The 23,928-nt window shown below is 37.7% G+C and overlaps 1 protein-coding gene across 1 annotated transcript in view; it reads right to left on the reverse strand.

The window, feature by feature from the left end:
• Positions 1-23,928, reverse strand: part of cul3b (cullin 3b) — a 122,590-nt gene that overhangs the window by 42,023 nt on the left and 56,639 nt on the right. Inside the window, exons 3-6 of the mRNA XM_039756147.1 lie at positions 15,966-16,079; positions 13,084-13,244; positions 1,838-1,952; positions 364-592 (exon numbers count right to left, since the gene is read on the reverse strand). Of these exons, the coding sequence (XP_039612081.1) occupies positions 364-592; positions 1,838-1,952; positions 13,084-13,244; positions 15,966-16,079 (619 nt within the window). The remainder of the gene's footprint in view (positions 1-363; positions 593-1,837; positions 1,953-13,083; positions 13,245-15,965; positions 16,080-23,928) is intronic.

Here is a 23,928-nt window from a genome sequence, read left to right on the forward strand (position 1 = left end):
TTTAACCTTGATTTCACATTATTGCCAGGTATTAAAGCTAAGGAGCATATTATTTTATGCACCTACAATTGTTGGATTGAAAAAGATAAATAAATAATTTCTATACAAAAGAAGTAAAATCTGTACCCAAGTATTAGTTATAAATTTATAGAAAAAGTGTTGCACCAATGATAGAAATTGTTAAATTTACTCCACACTATTGATGTCTATAAAATAATCATTATTAGGGGGATGCTATCTGAAATACCATCAATCAGAATTGTTAAAAACAAATAAACGCAGGTTTTAAAGTAAAACACTTAATAAATAAGATCAGTTAGTATATCTGAATTTTAATACACAAAAAACATTAATCCAAATTACCTTCTGTCTTTCCATTTTTTAACATATGAACAAGCCCAGAGTTTTCCATTTCAACTATAGTCTTCATGTGCTTCGAGATGAGTTCCCTTTCCACTACTTTAACAATGGGTTCTTCTGTGGATTTGTCCAAGCAATGCATGACCCGCTCAATTTCTTCATTTATTCTAGCCTCTACTTTCTTTATATACACACTTGCACTATTCTCTGCTAAAAACTTTTGACTTTCCATCTGAAAAACATTGTAATAAAACATGAAAAACAATATAAACAGAAAGATGTATACAGTATAATGTATAGACACTTGTAGTCAAAATAATTAGAACACCTTGTTTTTTTCAGATTTTCTGGAAATGATTAAGTGTACAAATTCTTGATACATCAAAGTAGCTACCTTTTGCTGATATAACAGCCAAACTGTGGTAACTCTTTTGATTCAGAATGACAGTCATTCTGTGCAAGTCACCAAATCTGCCTCCAGCAAAAGAACCCCAGACCATCACACTTCCTCCTCAATGTTTGACAGTTGATGTCACAAATTGAAGAACCATTCTTTCACCAACTCAACGGTGTACCAACACCCTACACTGGTCAATAAGATTTTCTTGCAGCCTGCAGTAGTTCACAGCCAGTATTTCAAGGCCCTATTATGTTCTTTAAGGAATGGCTTTCTGACTACCACTCAATCGGCCAAATCAGCAGCTCAAAGTCTCCTCTTCACAGCAGAAACTAAGACTTGCTTCTTTCGACCTCTGTTAAGCTGTGCTTGAAAATGTTGTGCTGACAGGCACCTATCACAGAAACTGGTGACCCTCAGAAACTTATTTTTTGTTTGAGTTGCAACTTTGAGTTTGCTGATCTCTTCCTATCATAGATTCTTTCAGTTTCCAATTGCCTTTGAATTGTGTAAGACACCATTCTCACTAACACTTTGATTTTATTTTTTTTTTGCAATTTCTCTAAATGAAAGGCTTATGCATCTAAGGGTAATAATGCTCAATATCACTGCATTTGTTAATTGCCATTTTCTTGCCATTATAACTTAACAGTAACATTCTTCAAATAGTACTTCAAAGAGTATAACATAGTCTGTTCTAACTCAGCTTTAAGACAGGGGGTCTTTAAGTATTCCAACAGAAGTTGGGTCACCTGTGCAAACTGTTTGCTTCAGCTTGCAAGGCTTAATTTACTTTAATTGTTGCAGAACATCCGTAGGTTGTAATCTATTAGTTAATCCCTGAAGAACGCACATTTGAAATATTCTGAAATTTCCCTTTTTTCAGTTTTTGCTAACCTAAACTTTACATTCAAACGTCTGGCAGTTTACTGAATAACTAAAATTTTAGGAATTGCATTTCATGTGATTAATTTTGTACATAAAGTGGAAAACTGAGGTGTTTTAAAACTTTTGACAGGTAGAGTGTGTGTGTGTATCACAAATACATATGTACATAGACACACATCTTTTAATACAAACCTGAAAAAATTCAGCAGACATCTCTAAAAAGGGAGCTTCAAAATCTTCCTCATACACAGATCTTCCCTCAAGGCCAAGAATCATAAGCATCTGACAGGCATTCCTTATCGCACCTCTAGCAAAGATTAAAAAAGATACAAACAACCAAAATTTACTTTTACACAATATTACACAGATAAGGACAACTTTAATTTACAAACTGAATTTAATAAAAATTAATTTATAAAAAAGTGAAAGTGTGCCGCTACCTCAAACTTAGAATATATGACAGGAAATCTCTCTACTCAAGGAACATCTTTTTTTTTCCTTCCCAGAAATCTGGATCTATACTATCAACATGCAGAGACTTGATTCCAACTGTGAAAGCTTTGCGACGTTAAACTCAGTGAAAACAAGTCCAGATACTCTTCATTTGTGTATTGTGATAAAAACAGTAGGAAATACATGTTATCACTTCTAGGAAGTGTATTAAAAACACTTGCGCCATAATGTGCAAATTGAAACAATGGAACTTTCCTACAATTATAATCTGCAAATGTAAAAACACTGTATGTATTAAAATAACAAATCCCAAGTTTCAGTGGTCTAAAAGTGCACGTCTCTGGCAAGAAGAGGCGGTCTGCTTATAAAACATTAGTGATTACTAGCCAGTAGTGCACATTGCTAGCATTGGCATTTTACAGTGCTCAACATACATGAGGACACACCCTTTGAAAATTAAGATTTTTATTCCATTCTCAGTGAATCCTACAAGAAATTCCACCAGATTTACTTTTGTCTTGTCTCTCAAAAGTATAGAGTCCCAATAGTTTTTACCTGTCAACATTTACCTGTCAACATGGGCCCTAGCAAATGCAGTGGCTTCTTTCGTGGACAACACCCCTGCAGCATACGCTGTATTGTGTCACAGGATACACTCTTCCCCTCTTTGGCTTTCTAGTGCTTTAGCTAACTATGCTATACATTACCGCCGCCAGGATTTAATCCAGGGGGGTGCATAAAGAGATTTTTTTCTTTCTACGCTCCCCCCCGCAACAAAAACTTTTTTTGTATATGTATGTGCCCATTAAATACCTGCCAATACAGTCGCTATCTCTGAACAGTACAGAGCAATCAGTTTTTGCATAGATAGATTAACCACTTAAGGCATGACCTAATTTTTAATTTTCTGACAAAAAATCATCGACTTTTTTTTGTTATCATATGATCACTGGAATATAGTTAAAAATGTTATTGATGTATTCAGTGGCATAGGTAGTGCTTTTTCCTTAAGTTTTTAATGTAATTTTGTAAGCACTTACATACAGCTAGACCTCTTTTTACGCCGGTTAATAGTTCCGATTTCTGGGAGAACAGTACACTTTAGAGAAAAATATTTCAAATAAAAATTGTAGACATTGATAAGTTCTACAACTTTTATGATAAATATTTTCTCTAAAGCGCACTGTTCTCCCATAAATCGAACTATACACCGGCGTAAAAAGAGATCTAGCTGTACACTATAAGAGGCTACGAAGTTTTATCTGGCTGTTTCCGGAGGCACTCAAGATTGGCATGACACTTCCTGCAACAACCTGCAGTATTGAAAGATCTTTTAGCACATTACGGCGCGTCAAAACTTGGAACCGATCTACAATGAGTGACGATAGATTAAGTGGATTATGTATGCTTAGTGTACACAAAAAAAGAATAAATAATTGTCCAAAATTTATCGACAAAGTTGTAGACAAGTTTGGACAACAAAAAAGAAGGCTTGAGATGCTCTTTTAGAAACAAAGTGAATGATTGTTTATGTATAGTTGTAAAATGTAAACGTCTAATTGTAATTTAAAAATTTAAAATAAAAACTATTTTTTCGCATTTTTTCTTATTATTGAAAGATTTATTTTTTTTCTCCATTTCCTTTTTTTTCAAAAGCTAGGGGGGTGCACGTGCACCTACTTGCACCCCCCTGCCGGCGCCCATGATGCTATACTTACCTGGCTATTTTCTGCATTGTTTTCCTATCGCAAAATTCCTGTGTTGAGGTGTTAGCTTATGTGGGCAGTACGGACATCTTTAGAGTGTTTGCCATAAGTCTATCCTTTCTGAATTTCTGAATCACTTTTGCTACTGAATTCCAACTGATTAGAAAATGCTTTACTAATTTACTTGTAGCCTTGACCTTTCTTCTGTAAAGAAGTGAATTTATTTCAAAAGTCTTGTGACATTTCTCTTCCATTTGGTACCATTACTGTACTGGATTGAATGGAAGTGGATTTTATTCAATTACCAGTTAGCTGGTGGTCACCTGTGTAATGACTGATTAGATTCATCTGCTGATGAATTCTTGTTACTTATTTTATCAAGTGTTATTCCCAAGACTTTAATTGGGGTGTACTCATTTTTGTACCTTAAATGATTTTTTAAAGACATCAAGTTTTGTTTTTTGTACTGACAAATCTCAATTGCAACCAAAACCCAGATTTGCTTGATTGTTTAATGGTATTGCATCACATAGAATTTACTAATTTTAAAGGGAGACGGATGCTTTTCTCAAAAATCTGTTGGGGTTTACTCATTTATGCTGGGCACGGTAGAAGCAAGCAAAGATAAAAAGAATAGGTATTTTGTTTTGTTCTTAACATACAAGCTCTTTCAACTTAGTTGTGAGACTCACCAAACAATGCAACAGCCTGTTACAATACTGAAACCAAAATGACTCTGAAAGGCTTTTCATTATGGCTCTTATGTTAATATATTTGCTCTGCACTGCTAAGTTGGTCATCAGAACACTAAATACAGTTTTCTTACAGTACTTTTAATTGTCTAACTTAATTTTTTTATTCTATTTTTCATTCATAGAAATGTGACAAGCAACAGGAGATCACTGAGTCCACCAAGCTCATCTGTTTAGCTAATAGCTAAGATGTCCTATAATCTCATTTAGATACAACACTTCTTAAAGGCTGTCAAGGTTTTAGCTTCAACTACATGAATCAGCAGTTCCAGATTACTACAGCTTTGCAGAAAGTGCGCCCTGGCATCTGTCTTAAATGAACTTCCACATAATTCAGGTAATGCTGGAGACCATAAGCCCCTCAGATTACAGTAACTATAACGTTCATTACTTATCGTGTGTTTTGTGCATACTGGTAAAGTATTAGCTGCATCTTCTACTAAAACCAAACAGAGATACAAGCACCATAAACAACAATGAATGGTGATGCCATTGATGACTATTAAAAAAAATCTATGATCAATTAGAAATAAACTACAGGTACATTATAGCCATTTAATATTAGCAAACATGAAAAAAGTGATTACCTCTTATTTAAGCGGTTATCCATGTTGCAAAGTGCACATGCTTTAGATCATTAAATGGAACAGCTAATACAGCCAAAAAGTTATAACATGCAATAATTTAACATTTAATGAAAAAAAATACACATTTCAGAGGAGAAACAATTTTAATTATTAAAAAGTTATTTAAAATGAGACTCACTCTTGCTTTAACACAGTAAACCTCTCCTCACCTCTACCTTTACACTGTTTACTTAAAACATGACACATGCTGTATGTTGAAAATCTCTACAAATTTTGGGCAACCCGTCAAATGACAAAACCTCTGCAAGACCAAACTTAAAAAAACAAAAAACACATCCGTGCAAATTGTAATGCTCAATTACTATGTGTTCACTGAACTTAACAGATCAGAAAAAAAAAGCACAAAATGTACTTTTTACAGGAATCAGATTTCAAATTTTCCTGTAGCTAGCTTTTTTATTTTTGCTTTGGGAATTTTTCCTATTCACTTGGATAAACTCCAGGGAGGTATTTCTATAATTGATAGAGGAAACCGCAAATATCTTCTGCAATTTTTAATGGCTTTTTTGTGGCAATACTGTACTGTAGAGAAAACAGGAAGCAACCAGAGAGTAAAACGCAGCTTGGGATGGTGAAAGTAGCCAATCCAAGAGTGTTGTACTCTACTAGAATCTGAAACTGCAACTCCTAGCAGTGGCTCTGATTGGTCTTCTGCTGAGGGTGCAGGGGCTGTTGGGGTCAAAGGATGTCAGCACGGCTTTTAAAAAGGGGGCCGGAGACCAAAAAAAAAGAAAGTTTTTTTTAATTTGTGTTTCAAGTTCCTGTCTGTCTGCCTTCTGTTGGGTTACCTTTACTTATTCATTTTGTCCTGGATCGTTTTGTGGTTGGGGTCTGGATTGTCTGCCTGTGTACATGAGGACTGTAAGTGGATTCATGGCCATCCTGCAAAGAAAGGAGCGCTCCTGAACCCGTCTTCACCATTTCAGGAACTACCAGTAGGACTATCTTTACATTTCCTTTCAACATGTGGATCTCTGGACTATCTATTTTCATCATTACATTTAATCCGTTGCTGTTTTTCATGGACTTTACTGTGTTGTTTTGTTTGTGCTTTGCTGTATTTAATGTATAATCGCCGTAAGGGGAACAGGCGTGGTATTTACCCACATATTCTCAATAACATTAAAAATATGAGAACTGTGAGGGCTATTCCAAAATTTGACAGTCATCCTTGTTTCAGCTTCAGTTTCTTCAGGCTGTGGGACATTAGCTTCCAGATTTTGACGCCTAGTAGAATGCATTCTTCTATTCACTAACATATTGCTTATGCGAATGAATTTAATAAAACCCAAAGGTATGACAGATCCAACTCCTTGCTTAACAGCTAGCAAGGTATTTTTTTTAAATATCCTTCTCCTTTTTCTTCTCCAAATGTACATTTGGCAACTACAGCCAAAGAGTTAAATTTTTGTCTCATCAGACCCCTTAATTCCAAAACATCTATGGCTAACTAAAGTGTTGAGTTGCATACTTCAGACAGTGATGACTGCAACGAGATTAAGGATAAGGTTTCCTTCTGATGACTCTTTCATGAAGATCAAATCTGTGGAAACAACACTGTAAAGTGAAATGTTGCTGCATTACTATCCCCATGACAGATAACCCATCCTGTGAATTCTTTGCATGTCTAATCCATCTAGAAAGATTTCTATCAGAAAATTTTCAGTCTTAAGAGATTCCTGTCTTCACTTCAGCAGTTATTGTTAAGTTCCAGATCTTAATGACATTTTGGACAGTGAACATTGTAAGAAAGAAGCATTTACATATCGTTTATAGACTTTTCTGTCTTTGTAATAATCTACCCAGTTTCTTTATTAGCAGATCCTCAGTCAGCTGCTTAAAAGAGTTCTATTATTACATAAACACAAATCCCTGTGCGGTTCAAAAGATCAGAAAATTTATTAAGTTCTGGAATCATGTTCACCTAAACTGAATTAAACTGAATTAAGCCCTAATAAGTCAAATAGGTCCTCAGGGGAAGGAAAAAAAAAAAAAACTGGTGGAGCAACTAGAAGTGTTTCATAATTTTTACACATGCTAAATTTTGTTTTATTTTCAAATTTGTTACATTCAGCACAAAAAAAGTTCATATAAAAACTTATGTACAGTTTATAGAACAAAGGCCTTGGGGTTACTAGTGAAAACCCAGTGCAGTAATCCCTCCTCGATCGCGGGGGTTGTGTTCCAGAACCCCCCGCGATAGGTGAAAATCCGCGAAGTAGAAACCATATGTTTGTATGGTTATTTTTATATATTTTAAACATTTATAAACTCTCCCACACTGTTAACATTATTAGAGCCCTCTGGACATGAAATAACACCCTTTAGTCAAAAGTTTAAACTGTGCTCCATGACAAGACCGAGATGACAGTTCTCACAATTAAAAGAATGCAAACATATCTTCCTCTTCAAAGAATGCGTGTCAGGAGCAGAGAACGTCAGAGAGAGAGAGCAGCGCGAGTGAAAAGCAAACAATCAAAAAATCAATACGTGCTTTTAAGCATGCCAAAGCACCGCGATAAAGCGCCATTTTTTAGAGGAGCATCCGTATCCTTTAGGCAAACAGCCCCTCTGCTCATACCCCCTCCGTCAGGCTCAGAGAGAGTGAGACAGAGAAAAGCAAACAATCAAGCACCGCACGGGAAGCATATCGTATATCATTAAGGAGTTTTAGTTAATACGTAATACATGCTCTGACTGGGTAGCTTTTAAGCCATTCGCCAATAGCGTCCCTTGTATGAAATCAACTGGGCAAACAAACTGAGGAAGCATGTACCATACATTAAAAGACCCATTGTCCGCAGAAATCCGCGAACCAGCGAAAAATCCGTAATATATATTTAGATATGCTTACATTTAAAATTCGCGATGGAGTGAAGCCGCAAAAGTCGAAGCGCGATATAGCGAGGGATCACTGTATTCCTTTCATCAGCTTAGTATATTCTGGCAAAACAGTAAGAAGGCACATTGAGCTGCTACGTAGACATACAGTTTGTAAGGAAAAAGGTGGGGATCATGTGAAATGCCAGGTGGTTGGCGAGTATGTGCATGACAGATGCTGGAAGATTTATCCTATATACAGTGCATCCGGAAAGTATTCACAGCGCATCACTTTTTCCACATTTTGTTATGTTACAGCCTTATTCCTAAATAGATTAATTTTTTCCCTCAGAATTCTACACACAACACCCCATAATGACAGCGTGAAAAAAATGTACTTGAGGTTTTTGCAAATTTATTAAAAATAAAAAAACTGAGAAATCACATGTACATAAGTATTCACAGCCTTTGCTCAATACTTTGTCAATGCACCTTTGGCAGAAATTATAGCCTCAAGTCTTTTTGAATATGATGCCACAAGCTTGGCACACCTATCCTTGGCCTGTTTCGCCCATTCCTCTTGCAGCATCTCTCAAGCTCCATCAGGTTGGATGGGAAGCGTCGGTGCACAGCCATTTTAAGATCTCTCCAGAGATGTTCAATCGGATTCAATTGGTCTCTGGCAGGGCCACTCAAGGACATTCAGAGAGTTGTCCTGAAGCCACTCCTTTGATATCTTGGCTGTGTGCTTAGGGTCGTTGTCCTGCTGAAAGATGAACCGTCGTCCCAGTCTGAGGTCAAGAGTGCTCTGGAGCAGGTTTTCATCCAGGATGTCTCTGTACATTGCTGCAATCATCTTTCCCTTTATCCTTACTAGTCTCCCAGTTCCTGCCGCTGAGAAACATCCCCACAGCATGATGCTGCCAACACCATGCTTCACTGTAGGGATGGTATTGGCCTGGTGATGAGCAGTGCCTGGTTTCCGCCAAACATGACGCCTGGCATTAACACCAAAGAGTTCAATCTTTGTCTCATCAGACCAGAGAATTTTGTTTCTCATGGTCTGAGAGTCCTTCAGATGCCTTTTGGCAAACTCCAGGCGGGCTGCCATGTGCCTTTTACTAAGGAGTGGCGTCCATCTGGCCACTCTACCATATAGGCCTGATTGGTGGATTGCTGCAGTGATGGTTGTCCTTCTGGAAGGATCTCCTCTCTCCACAGAGGACCTCAGGAGCTCTGACAGAGTGACCTTCGGGTTCTTGGTCACCTCCCTGACTAAGACCCTTCTCCCCCAATCGCTCAGTTTGGATGGCCGACCAACTCTAGGAAGAGTCCAGGTGGTTTCGAACTTCTTCCACTTATAGATGATGGAGGCCACTGTGCTCATTGGGACCTTCAAAGCAGCAGAAATTTTTCTGTAACCTTCCCCAGATTTGTGCCTCGAGACAATCCTGTCTCGGAGTTCTACAGACAATTCCTTTGACTTCATGCTTCGTTTATGCTCTGACATGAACTATCAACTGTGGGACCTTATATAGACAGGTGTGTGCCTTTCCAAATCATGTCCAATCAACTGAATTTACCACAGGTGGACTCCAGTTAAGCTGCAGAAACATCTCAAGGATGATCGGGGAAACAGGATGCACCTGAGCTCAATTTTGAGCTTCATGGCAAAGGCTGTGAATACTAATGTACATGTGCTTTCTCAATATTTTTATTTTTAATAAATTTGCAAAATTCTCAAGTAAACTTTTTTCACGTTGTCATTATGGGGTGTTGTGTGTAGAATTCTGAGTAAAAAAATGAATTTAATCCATTTTGGATTAAGGCTGAAACATAAAATGTGGAAAAAGTGATGCGCTGTGAATACTTTCTGGATGCACTGTAAACTGACTCTTAAGACAGGGAATATAAAGTGACTATAAGGACATGGAAGTTAATTTACCATTAAGACAGCTGTTGTAGATGGAACACTTGACACAAAAATGCCACTTAGATGCACAAGGGTTCACCTCTGACCACAGCATTAGAGACAGCGCTAAACTTCATTTTTGGAGTATCCTTCCAGGCCAAACAAGAGAGGCAATGGACAAGTTTTGCGATACTCACAAGCACCAAGTTAGGAGTGTCTAACTAGCAGAAAAACTGTTCACCTCAACAACTGAGTTACAATGTTGTGCGAGTATGTTGTGGCTAAGTAATATATGATATGCCATTTGTATTAAAATGTTTACAGTTTACTGTGAGAATAGCTTTTGCTATGACAATCAATAAATCACAGGGACAAAAATTTTTAAAAAGTCAGATTATTTATTAGAGAAACAGAAACAATTTTCACTCACGGGCAGTTATACGTTGCATTGTCACAAAGTGTCTCCAAAAAATATTGTTTTTAATGAAGCTTTAAAGTAAAAGTGCAAATAATGAAATTGAAACAATTCCAAAGAAAAAAAAAAAACTTTAAATTGTATATTCGATTAACCAAACACAGGGGTTGGCGAGTGAAGCGAGCAGGGGGCGAAGCCCCCTAGTGATTGTATAAAACAAATACAGTGGAACCTCGGTTCATGAACGTCTCGGTACACGTACAACTTGGTTTACAACCAAAAAGTTCGCCAAACTTTTGCCTCGGTTCACAACCACACACTCTGTATATGAACAAGCCAGTTTCCCTTTCCGTTTGTGCACGCTGATGATTTCCGCACGTGTTGCATTGTTCTCGGTCAGACGTGCGTGCTTGCACGTGCGTGCATGCTTTCACTGTGAACTCTTTGTACTCTATTTCATTTCCCTTCTGGTTAGTACGTGCCGATTACTGTATTTAAGCACGTGTTTCACCGCTTCATTGTTCTCAGTCAGACGTGTGTGCTTTATCTGTGATCTCTTTGTGCTCTACAGTATTTCGTGTGCTTTTGCAGTTAACCATGGCTTCTAAGCAAGTGAAGAGTGGTGAGAAGAAAGTTTTGCAGAAAATTTAAATCAAAGTAAAGAAAGAAATTATTGAAAGTATGAGCGTGGCGTTCGTGTCACTGATCTTGCCGCTGAGTACAAGAAGTCAAAATCTACGATTTCGACTATTCTAAAGCAGAAAGAATCTATTAAAGCAGCTGATTTTGTAAGAGGAGTTACAGCGTTAACCAGGTAGAGGCTTCAAGTGCTGGAAGAGGTGGAAAAACTGTTTACCAGTTTACTTATTTACCAATGTGAGAACCCTCGTGCTTTTAAGCAGCACAATGTAAACAAAGCCAGACTGCCAGTAATGTGGAGGGCAAACACGAAGGGTTGAGTCACAAGGACTTTATTTTTGGAATGGCTGCATGAGGCTTTCGCTCCCACCAGCTAAACAGCTAAAAACACCAGAAACCCAAGAAATCACACGAGAGAAAACACCTGAAGGAAAACATCCCTCCATTGCGGAGCTAAACTCTTCCTCCTCACTTCATGCCAGAACTCGACTCATGCAAGGTTAGTTTTCTTGGTGGTTTATGGTTTTTGTATTACGGATTTTTCAAATGTTAATTTTTCAGCTTGTAGCGTGAATTGTTGCAGTGTTACTTTTCACTTTTTTCAAATGTTCATTTTTTCCCCCATGTGCTTAAAACTCATTAAAAAAAGTGTTTACAGGGAGTGGTTAGTAGCGAGATTTGTTGCAATGTTACTTTTCTTGGTGATTTATTAAATTAGTTTTTTCAAATGTTCATTTTTTCCCCCTGTGCTTAAAGCTCATTAAAAAAAGCGTTTATACAGCGATCGGTTGCAAGGCTATAGTGCGAACTCCTGTAATGTTACTTTCTTGGTTGCTTGTGGTTGGTTTTTAAATAAAGTTCATATTTGTATAAATGTTCCTTTTTTCCCCCCTGTGCTTAAAACTCATTAAAAAAAGTGTTTTATACAGCGATCGGCTTGCAAGAAGAGAGAGAAAAAGGGAGAGCTAGCCTGCCTGCTGGAGAGAGAGAGAGAGAGAGAGAGAGAGAGGGCGAGCGAGCCTGCGCGTGCAGCTGAACAGGGAGCCTGGGTGTTTGTGTCAGTGTTATTCAATGCTTTTACATTAGTTTACTATTACACTGTGCATTCTATGGTGTAATTAACCATATTTGTGCTTAAAAATCTTTAAAAAAAGTATATTTACATACAGTTAAATGACGGTCTGGAACGGATTAATTGTATTTACATACAATCCTATGGGGGGGAAATTGCTTTGTTCACGACCAAATCGGTTTACGACCAGAGGTTTGGACTGAATTATGGTCGTGAACCGAGGTTCCACTGTACCAGGTTTGAAATGCATGGTTGCTCATGAAGAAAGATGAAATGTTTCTCAAAAATTGGTAGAAAGAGGTGCCAAGTTAGTAACTATTAACCACTTGGTGGCGAGTTCGCTTGGATTGTTAGGGTGATGGATGTAGCTGAGCCAGGAGGAGCAAACAAATAAAAGTAGGTCGTTCTCAGAATGTCTAGCATACAGTGCTGTTTGGGCTGATTTCAACTCTCATCTCTGTAAGTGCTTCTTCTGCATTTGCTAAAGGTTTGTTCAGGTCTGCCACTCCAATTGTTGAGAAGGTATGACATGGTAAAGATCTGGGGATTGATAAAATATATCCAGAGATTCTGAAGGTGCTTGTGTGTCTAAAACAATACAGTTTTCAATCTGAGCTGAAGCCACATATGAAGGAACTAAAATTAGAATCCTATGCAATTTTGTTGGCCGAGTGTGGCAAATTTGGAGGATCTCTAAATGGAGACACTGTTGCTTTAGATTAAGAGGAGCCAGCTGAAGTGTTGTTTTTGACAATACATAATGCATGTACACTATGCCCATCCAGAACAGGCCAGCTGCAGAAAATACAGGGCCAGATCCTGGACATGTTATTACATTTTCAGCTACACTACCTGGGAATTTCACAAGACTTGGTTGCTGTAGATAGTTTGATAAGATCTGCTGAGCTTGCAAACACCAGGATTAATGAAAAATTAATTGTACAAAATTTTGAATGTTGTGTTGGTAAAAGAATAAAACACATTTAGAACAGTCAATGTAAAAGAAAAAAGACAAAGTTTACCTGTCTACTACTTCACCTTTCCTTTCTCTTGCAATCATATCCAAAAGTGTTTGTCTTAAGTGATCTCGAATGCATCCATATCGAACAACTTGATCTCTAAAAATTATTAACCCCAGATTGTAGACATTCTCAACATTGTTCTGCTGGACATATACACGGTCCTACAAAAAAGGAAGTGTTTTTATTCTATTTATCTAATTAAAAACATTATACATAAAATTATTAAAAATTATGACCCTTAAGTCCCGAGATTTAATATAAATGAAACAATACGTATTATAAAATTATTAAGGTATCATGTAACAACACTTATTAATGGAAACTGAATCTTGTAATAGTTTCATCTAATGAGCTGGAAATTTTGTGCTAGGAGTTCTTCTATTTCTAGTATAATTCTTGGTTACAGTGTTGCCTGTCTACTATAGGTCTTCCTTCATTCTAGTTCTAGAAAATCAACTGCACAAAGGGCAAAGTGGATGTAAATATGAAATGCAAGTCTTATACATCCTTAATTATGCACATGAGTAAATCTATCTTTTTACCAGTTGCCATTTGAATTAAAAAAAAAAAAACAACTTTTAACGTGAGTAAATCTATACAAGCTTTCATCTGACTTCAGTTGCATGGTTTGTAAAAATATCTCCAGGCATTAAGACAAGTCAGTTGGGTAAAACAGTAAAAGGGTAAGGTTATCAAAAATCCATATAAAACACAAAAGTAGATTAAATGTATTTTAACGAGCGCATAATTTTATAGATAAGGACATCTTTAGAAGGTAGCATACAGCAAATTAAAGGAAAATGTTTAGAACAATACATATTACATGGAGGCAGCAGTGCAGTATGTAAATATAATTGACATGTTGTGAAAGTGTGCATTCAAATGCATACTTTCTCTAAATAATATTACACAGTTTTTAACAGTGTTATTTACATTTTCTTTAAAGTTAAATCAGATACCTTACTTTCATGAGCATTCTAACCCACATTAAAATAACATGAATTATAACTTTATTTAAAAATCTTGACAAATCAAAATTAAAATATCAAAAATATTAAAAGTGAGCTGTGATAATATACTGAAAATGCAAAACTGAACTGTGGGAAAGCAGAAGGAAAATAAGCAGACAAAATGCAGGCCAAGAGGACAAACCGAATCAACTCACTTCCTTGCTGTCATACCTAACAAGGAGCCTCCATTCTTGCTCAGAAATCACCTTTGTTTGATAAGACAAAGTCTCAAGAGACTTAATGATATTGAACATTACCTATTAACTTCAGACTAATTTTATACCACACCTAAATTATTCCTGTATTTTATATAATTCTGCTTTTATTTTCCTAACCAAACATTAAATATACTGTACCTGGAAGGTATATTATATCAAACAATTTTTAAAACAGAATTAAAAATAAAAGTCTTCAGAGTATGTTGTGTTTTTCAGAACATGCTAGGAAACATTCTAGATTTTTTCCAATTGGTTAACTTAATCCCCTTGTCATTTTGTTAGAAGATTTTATTTTATCATCAAAATAGCAGGCAGGCTTCTGACCAAAGACAAGGAGTGTCATTTCTTTCAATGCTGGCTTCTCTCTTAAACAGAAACAGGTATACCACACAATTTGCACTATAGGCCTTGTAGTAACCTGGCATGCACAATACTCTATAATATTTTATTAGTCAAAACATGTTACACACTGTATTGTGCTCCACAACACAAGAATACAACATCAGAACATTTTACTTTCATACACAAACTGGAAAACATTTGGGTTTTTATGCGTTTTACAAATGAAACTAATGAACTAAGTACTGTTTTATCATAATATGTTTCTAATTTGAAAATACTTACCAAACATTCACATTCTCCAGAAGTCACTTATTTAACAATATTTTAGCCAGCATACAACTAGATGTCGGACATATGGATTATGCAAAAAGAGTAAATGGGAATTTTTGTCATGGCTATTTTGATATTATTTTCTGTTTGCTTATTGCTGGTGCCCATAGAAGCTTCTTTGGAACTTTGTTACCTCCATTTTTGGTAAAACAAGGGATTAAAAATGTTTGCCATTACTAAAAAGGTCAATGTACATACACACATTACCCAATGTAAGCAGTACCAAACCTGAACCCCCTAAGTAATATGGTCTCTGTCGCCCATCGCCCTACTTAATACATCTGGATGGGTATGCATTTAGAAAAACTCAAAGGATGCCTCCAACTCACAATGTCTGGACACTTCCTGTTAAATGTAGCAGGGGATACGTACTGTAATGGTACTGGCAGGAAAATAATGCTACAAACACACTACATAAACACCTTGCATAGCCTAGTCAGGCATTAGATCTAAATATCATTGAAACATTTATGGGAAATTCTAGAATGCAAAGTATAATTCTACCCCAGTTATCCTTCAAACAACAGGAAACTTTTCTTCTTGAAGAATGGTGCAATTTTACACTACACATAACTCAGCCTTGTATGCTGCAAAGGATGGCACAACTCACAATTAGGTTCTTGATTAATATATTCTTAGGTGTCTACAGTATGTAGAAAGCTTACATTTTATGTCCACATTCACATATAGTAAAATGAATAAATATTTTGTAATATTTGAACATTAATTAATAGATCAGATAATAGTACATAAAAACTAAATCAATGACCAAAAAAAAAACACAAACAAAAATACTTTTGTATTAAAAATATATTTAATGTGCTTTCAGCTAATACAGTCATTAACAATAAACTAATAACTAAGACCATTTGCTAAAATTATTCACAATAAGGAGTTAAACTTCATCAGAAAAATATATTAAAAAAATTATTGAAGTCTCAACTTTTCAAGATAAACATGAAAAAAATAGATTTTTACTCACCATATACATTAATATGTCTCTGATCATTACCATGGCTGTCTGATGATCATTCCAAGCTTGATTTAATGTTTGCAAGAAGTTATTATTTAACGAGTTTAATACATCTTCTCTTACCTATAAAATACATTTATTAAAAAATCAATTTTGAATAAAAAGTTCAAATACATACTCAACATTAATAACAGGGTAAAACACACTACAAGCCAACTTAATCAAATTCAAGGTAAATGGTAGAATAGTATCAGGTGCAAGGTAGCAATCAACATTAAATGGAGGACCAGTTCACCACCTGACACATTCATACTGAGGCGGCAATACTACAGAATAGGATTTTTGCCACAAATATAATCTGTATAATAAAAAAAAAAAACCTTATCATTGTATATATGTCCATCATGTATTACAAGAACAAAATAACTGCTTAATTTTGTCTCCATCTTAACCTTTTGATCACTCTAAGAAATACTGTGCATCATGCAAAATGGGCAGAGTAATAAAAACTTAAAAGAATGAGGCAGGAAAATCAGCTGGTTCTAATGAAAGGAAACAACAGGAAAAAATTAGTATTATGAACCCTATTCATTTTACATTTACTTATAGCACTAGAACAGGCAATGTGAAAACACCAGTTCAGGAACACAAGAAAAAGAACAGTGACAATCTTCTGGGAGAGTAGAGAAAACACAAAGAATAGACGTACAGCACCCTGAAAAAGTTTTCAGTTTTCACCCTTTTCTGAGTTCTTAATTTAAATGTATTTAGGTGTTTAACCAAACTCTAGTATTAAATAAAGGGCACCTTGAACAAATGTATCAAATGAACAAAGCAATATACATATATATTATACAGTCATATGAAAATATTTACTCTACTATCAACAAAAAAGATAAGTGTTATGTCTCTCATTTACAGAGGTGGGTAGTAATGAGTTACATTTACTCCGTTACACTTACTTGACTAACTTTTTCAAAAAATTGTACTTCTAAGAGTAGTTTTACTGCACCATACTTTTTACTTTTACTTGAGTACATTTGTGAAGAAGAAACGCTACTCTTACTCCACTACACTGGGCAACACTCAAATCGTTACTTTTTTTCCATTAGCTACGCTATATTTTTGCCAGAGAGAAGCCACCAGTGTATCTACTGCATGACTGTTTCACCAATCAGACGTAGCAACAACAATCACAAGACTCTGTTTCACCAATCAGACGTAGCAACAATAATCACAAGACTCCGTTTCACAAATCAGATGTAGCCATGCAGTCACATGACCACAGACAAACCGTGGCGGCATAGCGGCACAAAACTCTTCACAGACAGTGGACAGAGAAAGAAAGACAGAAAGAAAATATGTAAAATGACAGCCAGCTCCTGCTGAAGCTTAACCATCACTTCACTGAGTGAAGAACAAGCACGTTTTAATGAAACATGCACACACACAGACAGTCAAGTTAAAGTGAGACTTCTTGTACATGCACAAGCTGCCTTGTTCTAAAGTTATTTTCTATCAGCTGTGCTATTTGGAGGGCATGTGAATATACAGTATTATACTGTCAGTGTACAGTATATCTTGTCACTGTAAGTAGTCTGCAATGTTCAAACATACATGTTACCAACTGTAGGTATTGGCTTCAAAAGCATTGTTGTGAAAAACTGAGATTTGGAACTTAGTGTTATTTGTGCATCTTTATTTTGTAAAGATGTTATTTTTATTCATTTTTTATTTTACTATTTGGAAAAAGCAGAATTTGCACATTAATTTATATTTTTGGCTGTCTTATTACAACATTTCTAAAAAATAAATCATTTATTATGATCAAACAGTTACTCAGTATTTGAGTAATCTTTTCACCAAATACTTTTTTTACTCTTACTTAAGTAATTTTTTGGATGACTACTTTTTACTTCTACCTGAGTAATATTACTTTGAAGTAACGCTACTCTTAATTGAGTACAATTTTTGGCTACTCTACCCACCTCTGCTCATTTCCTAGGAACATCTAAGTACTGGGGTGTTTTCCGAACAAAGATTTTTAGTGAAGCAGTATTTAGTTGTATGCAATTAAATCAAATGTGAAAAGCTGGCTGTGCAAAAATTTGGATCCCCTTGTAATTATGCTGATTTGAATGCATGTAACTGCCCAATTCTGATTACTTGCAACACCAAATTGGTTGGATTAGCTCGTTAAGCCTTGAACTTCAAAGACAGGTGTGTCCAATCATGAGAAAAGGTATTTAAGGTGGTCTACTGCAAGTTGTGCTTCCCTTTGACTCTCCTCTAAAGAGTGACAGCATGGGATGCTCAAAGCAACTCTCAAAAGATCTGAAAACAAAGATTGTTCAGTATCATGGTTTAGGGGAAGGCTACAAAAAGCTATCGCGGAGGGTTAAACTGTCAGTTTCAACTGTAAGGAATGTATTCAGGAAATGGAAGGCCACAGGCACAGTTGCTGTTAAACCCAGATCTGGCAGGCCAAGAAAAATACAGGAGTGGCATATGCGCAGGATTGTGAGAATGGTTACAGACAACCCACAGATCACCTCCAAAGACCTGCAAGAACATCTTGCTGCAGATGGTGTATCTGAACATCGTTCTACAATTCAGCGCAATTTACTCAATGAACATCTGTATGACAGGGTGATGAGAAAGAAGCCCTTTCTGCACTCACGTCACAAACAGTCGCTTGTTGTATGCAAATTCTCATTTAGACAAGGCAGATTCTATTTGGAACAAAGTGTTTTGGACTGATGAGACAAAAATTGGGTTATTTGGTCATAACAAAAAGTGCTTTGTATGGTGAAAGAACAACATCGCATTCCAAGAAAAACACCTGATACCTACTATTAAATTTGGTTCCATCATGCTGTGGGGCTGTGTGGCTAGTTCATGGACTGGGGCCCTTGTTAAAGTTGAGGATCAGATGAATTCAACCCAATATCAACAAATTCTTCAGGATAATAATCATGCATCTGTCACAAAGTTGAAGTTACGGAAGGGCAGAATATTCCAACAGCACAATGCCCCAAAACACAGTTCGAAATCTACAAAGGCATTCATGCAGAGGAGAAGTACAATTTTCTGGAATGGCCGTCACAGTCCCGACTTGAATATCATCGAAAATGTATGGGATGATTTGAAGCAGGCTGTCCAGGCTCAGCAGCCATCAAATTTACTGACTGACTGACTGACTCACTCACTCACTCATCACTAATTCTCCAACTTCCCGTGTAGGTAGAAGGCTGAAATTTGGAAGTCTCATTCCTTACAGTTTACTTACAAAGTTGGGCAGGTTTCATTTCGAAATTCTACGCATAATGGTCATAACGTATTAAAGCATTTAACCAATCACATTTCAGCCATAATTTGTTGCCAGACAGAGAGAATAGACTGCAGCTCAATAGCCGTGGGAGGCAGAGTTTCGTATTAAAGCATTTAACCAATCACATTTCAGCCATCATTTGATGCCAGGCAGAGAGGCTTTCACAATCCGTTGTGCAGTCACTCTAACACAGAATATATGTCGATTAACCTGTTGCTTCACCCAATCCGATTTTGAGTTGGTGTCAGTAGGGCCCTCTAGCAGGTGTACGGCAACGTCACCGTATTCAGACCCATTGATTGGATAGGAGCCGATATGAGGAACTCTACGAGGCCACTGAACGCACCACAAATGCTCCGAGCGAAAGATTGTCGCGCACTACAGCCAACTCCATGGCAGGATTCTGGACAATAGTATTTGCCAGACAAAGACCAGATTTCAAGACCACGAAAACCTGATGTTCGTCACGCTCCTCGAGCCCCAGAAGTTTCGGGAATACAAGAAAACTTTCACGCATGCAGCCTTCTCCAGTTTAACACAAGAGCCACGGAGCGCTTTTTAATCTGACTTGGCTAAAAACAGAACTGACTGTAATGTATGGCATGGATGATTTTGTAAGAAAATCTCCCACTGATCTCCTTGACTTCCTTCATCAGAAAAATCTGAATGAGAGCATGGGGCAGCTGTTCACATTGGTATTTTAGCGGTGAGCATTCCTGTGTACACTGCTTCTGTTGAGCGGACATTTTCAGCCCTAAAGCGAATTCAAACTTATGCCAGAAACACCATAGGGTGAGTTCGCCTTTCAGCATTAGCTTCGATGGCGATAGAAAGGGACGTTTTGATGGAACTGAAGCGCACGGATAATCCGTACGACAGAGTAATTGAACTGTTTTTGAGGAAAGAGAGGAGGATGGATTTTGTTTATATATAATCAGAATTTTTGAAATAATTTTTGAGATGATTTTGAGTAAAATGTTGCGATTTTCCTAAATAATAATGCAAGTTTATGAGTTATTATTGATGTTTTTTATGTGTGTCGCGGCTGTGGCTGCAGTAGGAAGGAACTTGTTCACTCCTGGTTTGTAATTTATTGTGGCTACAGGAGATTATATATATATATATATATATATATATATATATATATATATATACACACACACAGACAGTGGAACCTCTAGATAGGATCATCTCTGTATACGAGAAATTCAAGATAAGAGGAAAGTATGAGCGAAAAATTTGGATCTAAATACCAGGCTGTGGTTATGCGAGACGCATTTCCCAATCCGCCTCGACTCGGGGATTCACCCAAGCTGACGCTGCCAGCCCGTCAGCTCACTCAGTGTTCCTTGTTCTCCCGTAGCGTTAGGATCTACGTATTTGTGCGCTTGTGATTTCATTGTTTCGCTGTAGCAGTTCACCGTATAAGCATATCCAAAAATATTGCGGACATGCAGACGGAGAATAGGAGACGATTGCCTTTAAGAGGAGTACTAGGGTGTTGTACCGTGTTAGCCATTATGAATGTAGAGAAAAGCCAAGCAAAATGACACAGTTTATTGGCTAACTAAAAAGATTACAATATGCAAGCTTTGATTACATCTTGCCTGAAGAAGGGGCCTGAGTTGCCTCGAAAGCTTGCATATTGTAATCTTTTCAGTTAGCCAATAAAAGGTGTCATTTTGCTTGGCTTTTCTCTACCCTCAAGAGGAGAGAGAGGGGGCGAGCGAGTGAGCAAGAGAGATAAGGAGAGAGAGAGAGGGGGGCGCGCATGACAGAGAAGAACCATCAGCTTAGTTATGATCACATGACACTCAGCAGACAAAGCGTATCCACACTTATTTATCAGTGTTATTTGTTAGGAAAATTGATTTTTATGTTGATATTTTTGGGGGTGCGGAACGGATTAACTGGATTTCCATTATTTTCAATGGGGAAGTTTTGTTCTAGATACAAGAAATTCGCTATACAAGCTCAGTGCTGGAATGAATTAAACTTGTATCTAGAGGTTCCACTGTATGTATGTATGTATGTATGTATGTATGTGTATATATATATATATATATATATATATATATATATATATATATACACACACACACACACACATACATATACACTGTCGGAGGTGGCTGGGCTGGCGACCCAGCCGGGACGCCCAGGAGGACCGGAGGAGGGCTTGCGCCTTCCCCAGACCATCTGGGGGTGACCACCCTGGTTCCTTAGGAGGCCACGGGTACAGAGCTTTGAAGCTCCACCCTGCAGGGGACCGTGGTCGCTGCCAGAGGGCACCCCCATGCCTTTGGAGCCCTGGACCTCAGCACTTCCGCCACACAAGGAAGTGCTGGGGGGAAAAGGGGCAGGGACACCCGGAGTGCTTCCAGGGTTGCAGCCGGCACTTCTGCCACATGGGGGTGTGTCCGTGGAAGATTGCCGGAACCCACCTGGAGCACATCCGGGTGATAATAAAAGGGGCCACCTCCCTTCACTCAGGGTGAGAGTCGGGAGCAGAGAGGACTGAGCTGGATGTAAGAAGGCAGCCTGAAGGAAGTAAGGCATTGTGTGGCCAGGACTTTGGGGTTTTTGTGGAGCACTTTGTGACTGAGATTACTGTAAATAAACATGTTTGTGGGTGAAATAAACGTGTCCGCCTGTCTGTGTCTGGGCCAGACTCCACAATATATATATATATATATATATATATATATATATATATATATATATATATATATATATCCCGATCTACATACTGTCAAATAAACGAACCACACGCCGTGGCGCAACACGAGAGGCTTCGCCTCTATCGCTGACGTCCGAGGTTTGATTCCCGAGAGAGTGTGCAGTCAGTGTGTATGCCTGATGAGCCCAGAATTAGGGTGAAACACGTGCCGCACACTGTTTGCATTATTTGACAGTAAAACTATTTCAATATATTCAATATATATATCAGCGTTTCCCGATTCATTTTACCCTCACACCCCCTTGGTTTGAGAAGTATGAAAAAATATCAGGTTAACGCAGAAAAACAGATCACCAATTAAAGCTTTATGAATAATGGATACTTTATTCGCCATCAATAATTTTTTTGGTAAAGCCATACTTGGTGTAATCCTCCTTCCATTTTCTAATTTTTTGCGACTAGCCATGATTAAATGAGCGGTAAAAAAGTAAGAGCGAAGCGAGGTCACTTATTGAGGCAGGCAGGCGACAGCTCAATAGCTCGCTGGCTCGATGTAGTGCGCATCAAGTCGATCTAAAATGCGCGATCAGATTTGAAAAAATATATCTTTTCAAGTTCTATTGGGATATAAGTAGGTTCTATTTAGTCGACAGAAATATCTTTGGTAGGTATGCACCGAATGTTCGGCAACCGAAATTACTATAATAATTATTATAATAGAGTAAGTAAAAAGCCGAATAAATTTTGCCGAACAATGACGTTTTTAATGACGCGATCAAATAGTAACCCGCGTAGAGTGAGAGGCGCGCGCTTTATGCAGCAGAAATGTCAGCAGTGTGAAAGCACTTTAAAGCGTCAGAGAAAGAGGCAAAAACGGCCGTTTGCAGACACTGTTCTGCTGATTTGTCCAGAGGGGGTGCATCTGCAAAAACGTATAGCACTTCAAGATTAATTTATCACTTAAAATCGAGACACCCCGAACATCATGCAGAGTACGAGAAAGACACGGCGGCGGCTATGGCAACAGCAGCAGCAAAAGAAAAGTAGCTCCTCCCAGTCCTAGGACACCCACTCCATCTGTGGCTGACTTCTTAGAAAAGGCAAAAAAGTTTGCCAATGACAGTGCCAAAGCTAAAGGTATTACTAAAAGGATAATGGAATTCATCGCATTGGATGATCAACCATTCTCTGTTTTAGAGGATATTGGATTTCGCAGGCTTATAGACCATATTGAGCCCTGTTACACAATGCCTAGTAGACGGCATTTCTCAGACGTGTGCTTACCTGAGATGTATAATGTCGTTTCAACTCACGTCCATGAGCTCTTGGCTACAGATATTGCAGCCCTCAGCTTCACGACTGATATTTGGAGCTCGGATGTGAGCCCCACCAGTATGCTGAGTTTAACTGTGCAGTGGATCGACACAGATTTCAAGCTACAAAAGATTGTGCTTCACTCACAAGAGTTTAGAGGGTCCCATACAGCTGTAGCCATATCCGAGGCGACAACATGTTTGACACTTGGCGTATCGACCAATCTAAAGTGCATGCGGTAGTCAGTGACAACGCAAGAAATATGGCTAAAGCCATGGAAGATAGTGATCTGAAACACGCACACACAATTCAACTGGCGGTCAACGAGGGATTGTTGAGTCAGCGCAGTATAGCAGATGTGATAGCGATAGGCAGGAAAATTAGCCATTTTAAACATTCACCGCTTGTCTATGCGCGCCTACAATCTATCCAAGAAAAGTTCGGAACGCCACAAAAACGTTTCCAACAAGATGTGAGCACAAGGTGGAACAGTACATATTATATGCTGGAAAGCCTTTTTCGCAAAAGCGAGTCTTGGCTACATACATAGCAGATCATGACCTGCCTGCGACATTCACCGCATACTAGTGGGTGTTAATCAAGAACGTTCTCTCTCTTCTCGCCCCCTTTGAGCAGATAACAAAAGA

The sequence above is a fragment of the Polypterus senegalus genome, chromosome 1, assembly GCF_016835505.1.
Source record: "Polypterus senegalus isolate Bchr_013 chromosome 1, ASM1683550v1, whole genome shotgun sequence".
Lineage (NCBI taxonomy): Eukaryota > Metazoa > Chordata > Cladistia > Polypteriformes > Polypteridae > Polypterus > Polypterus senegalus.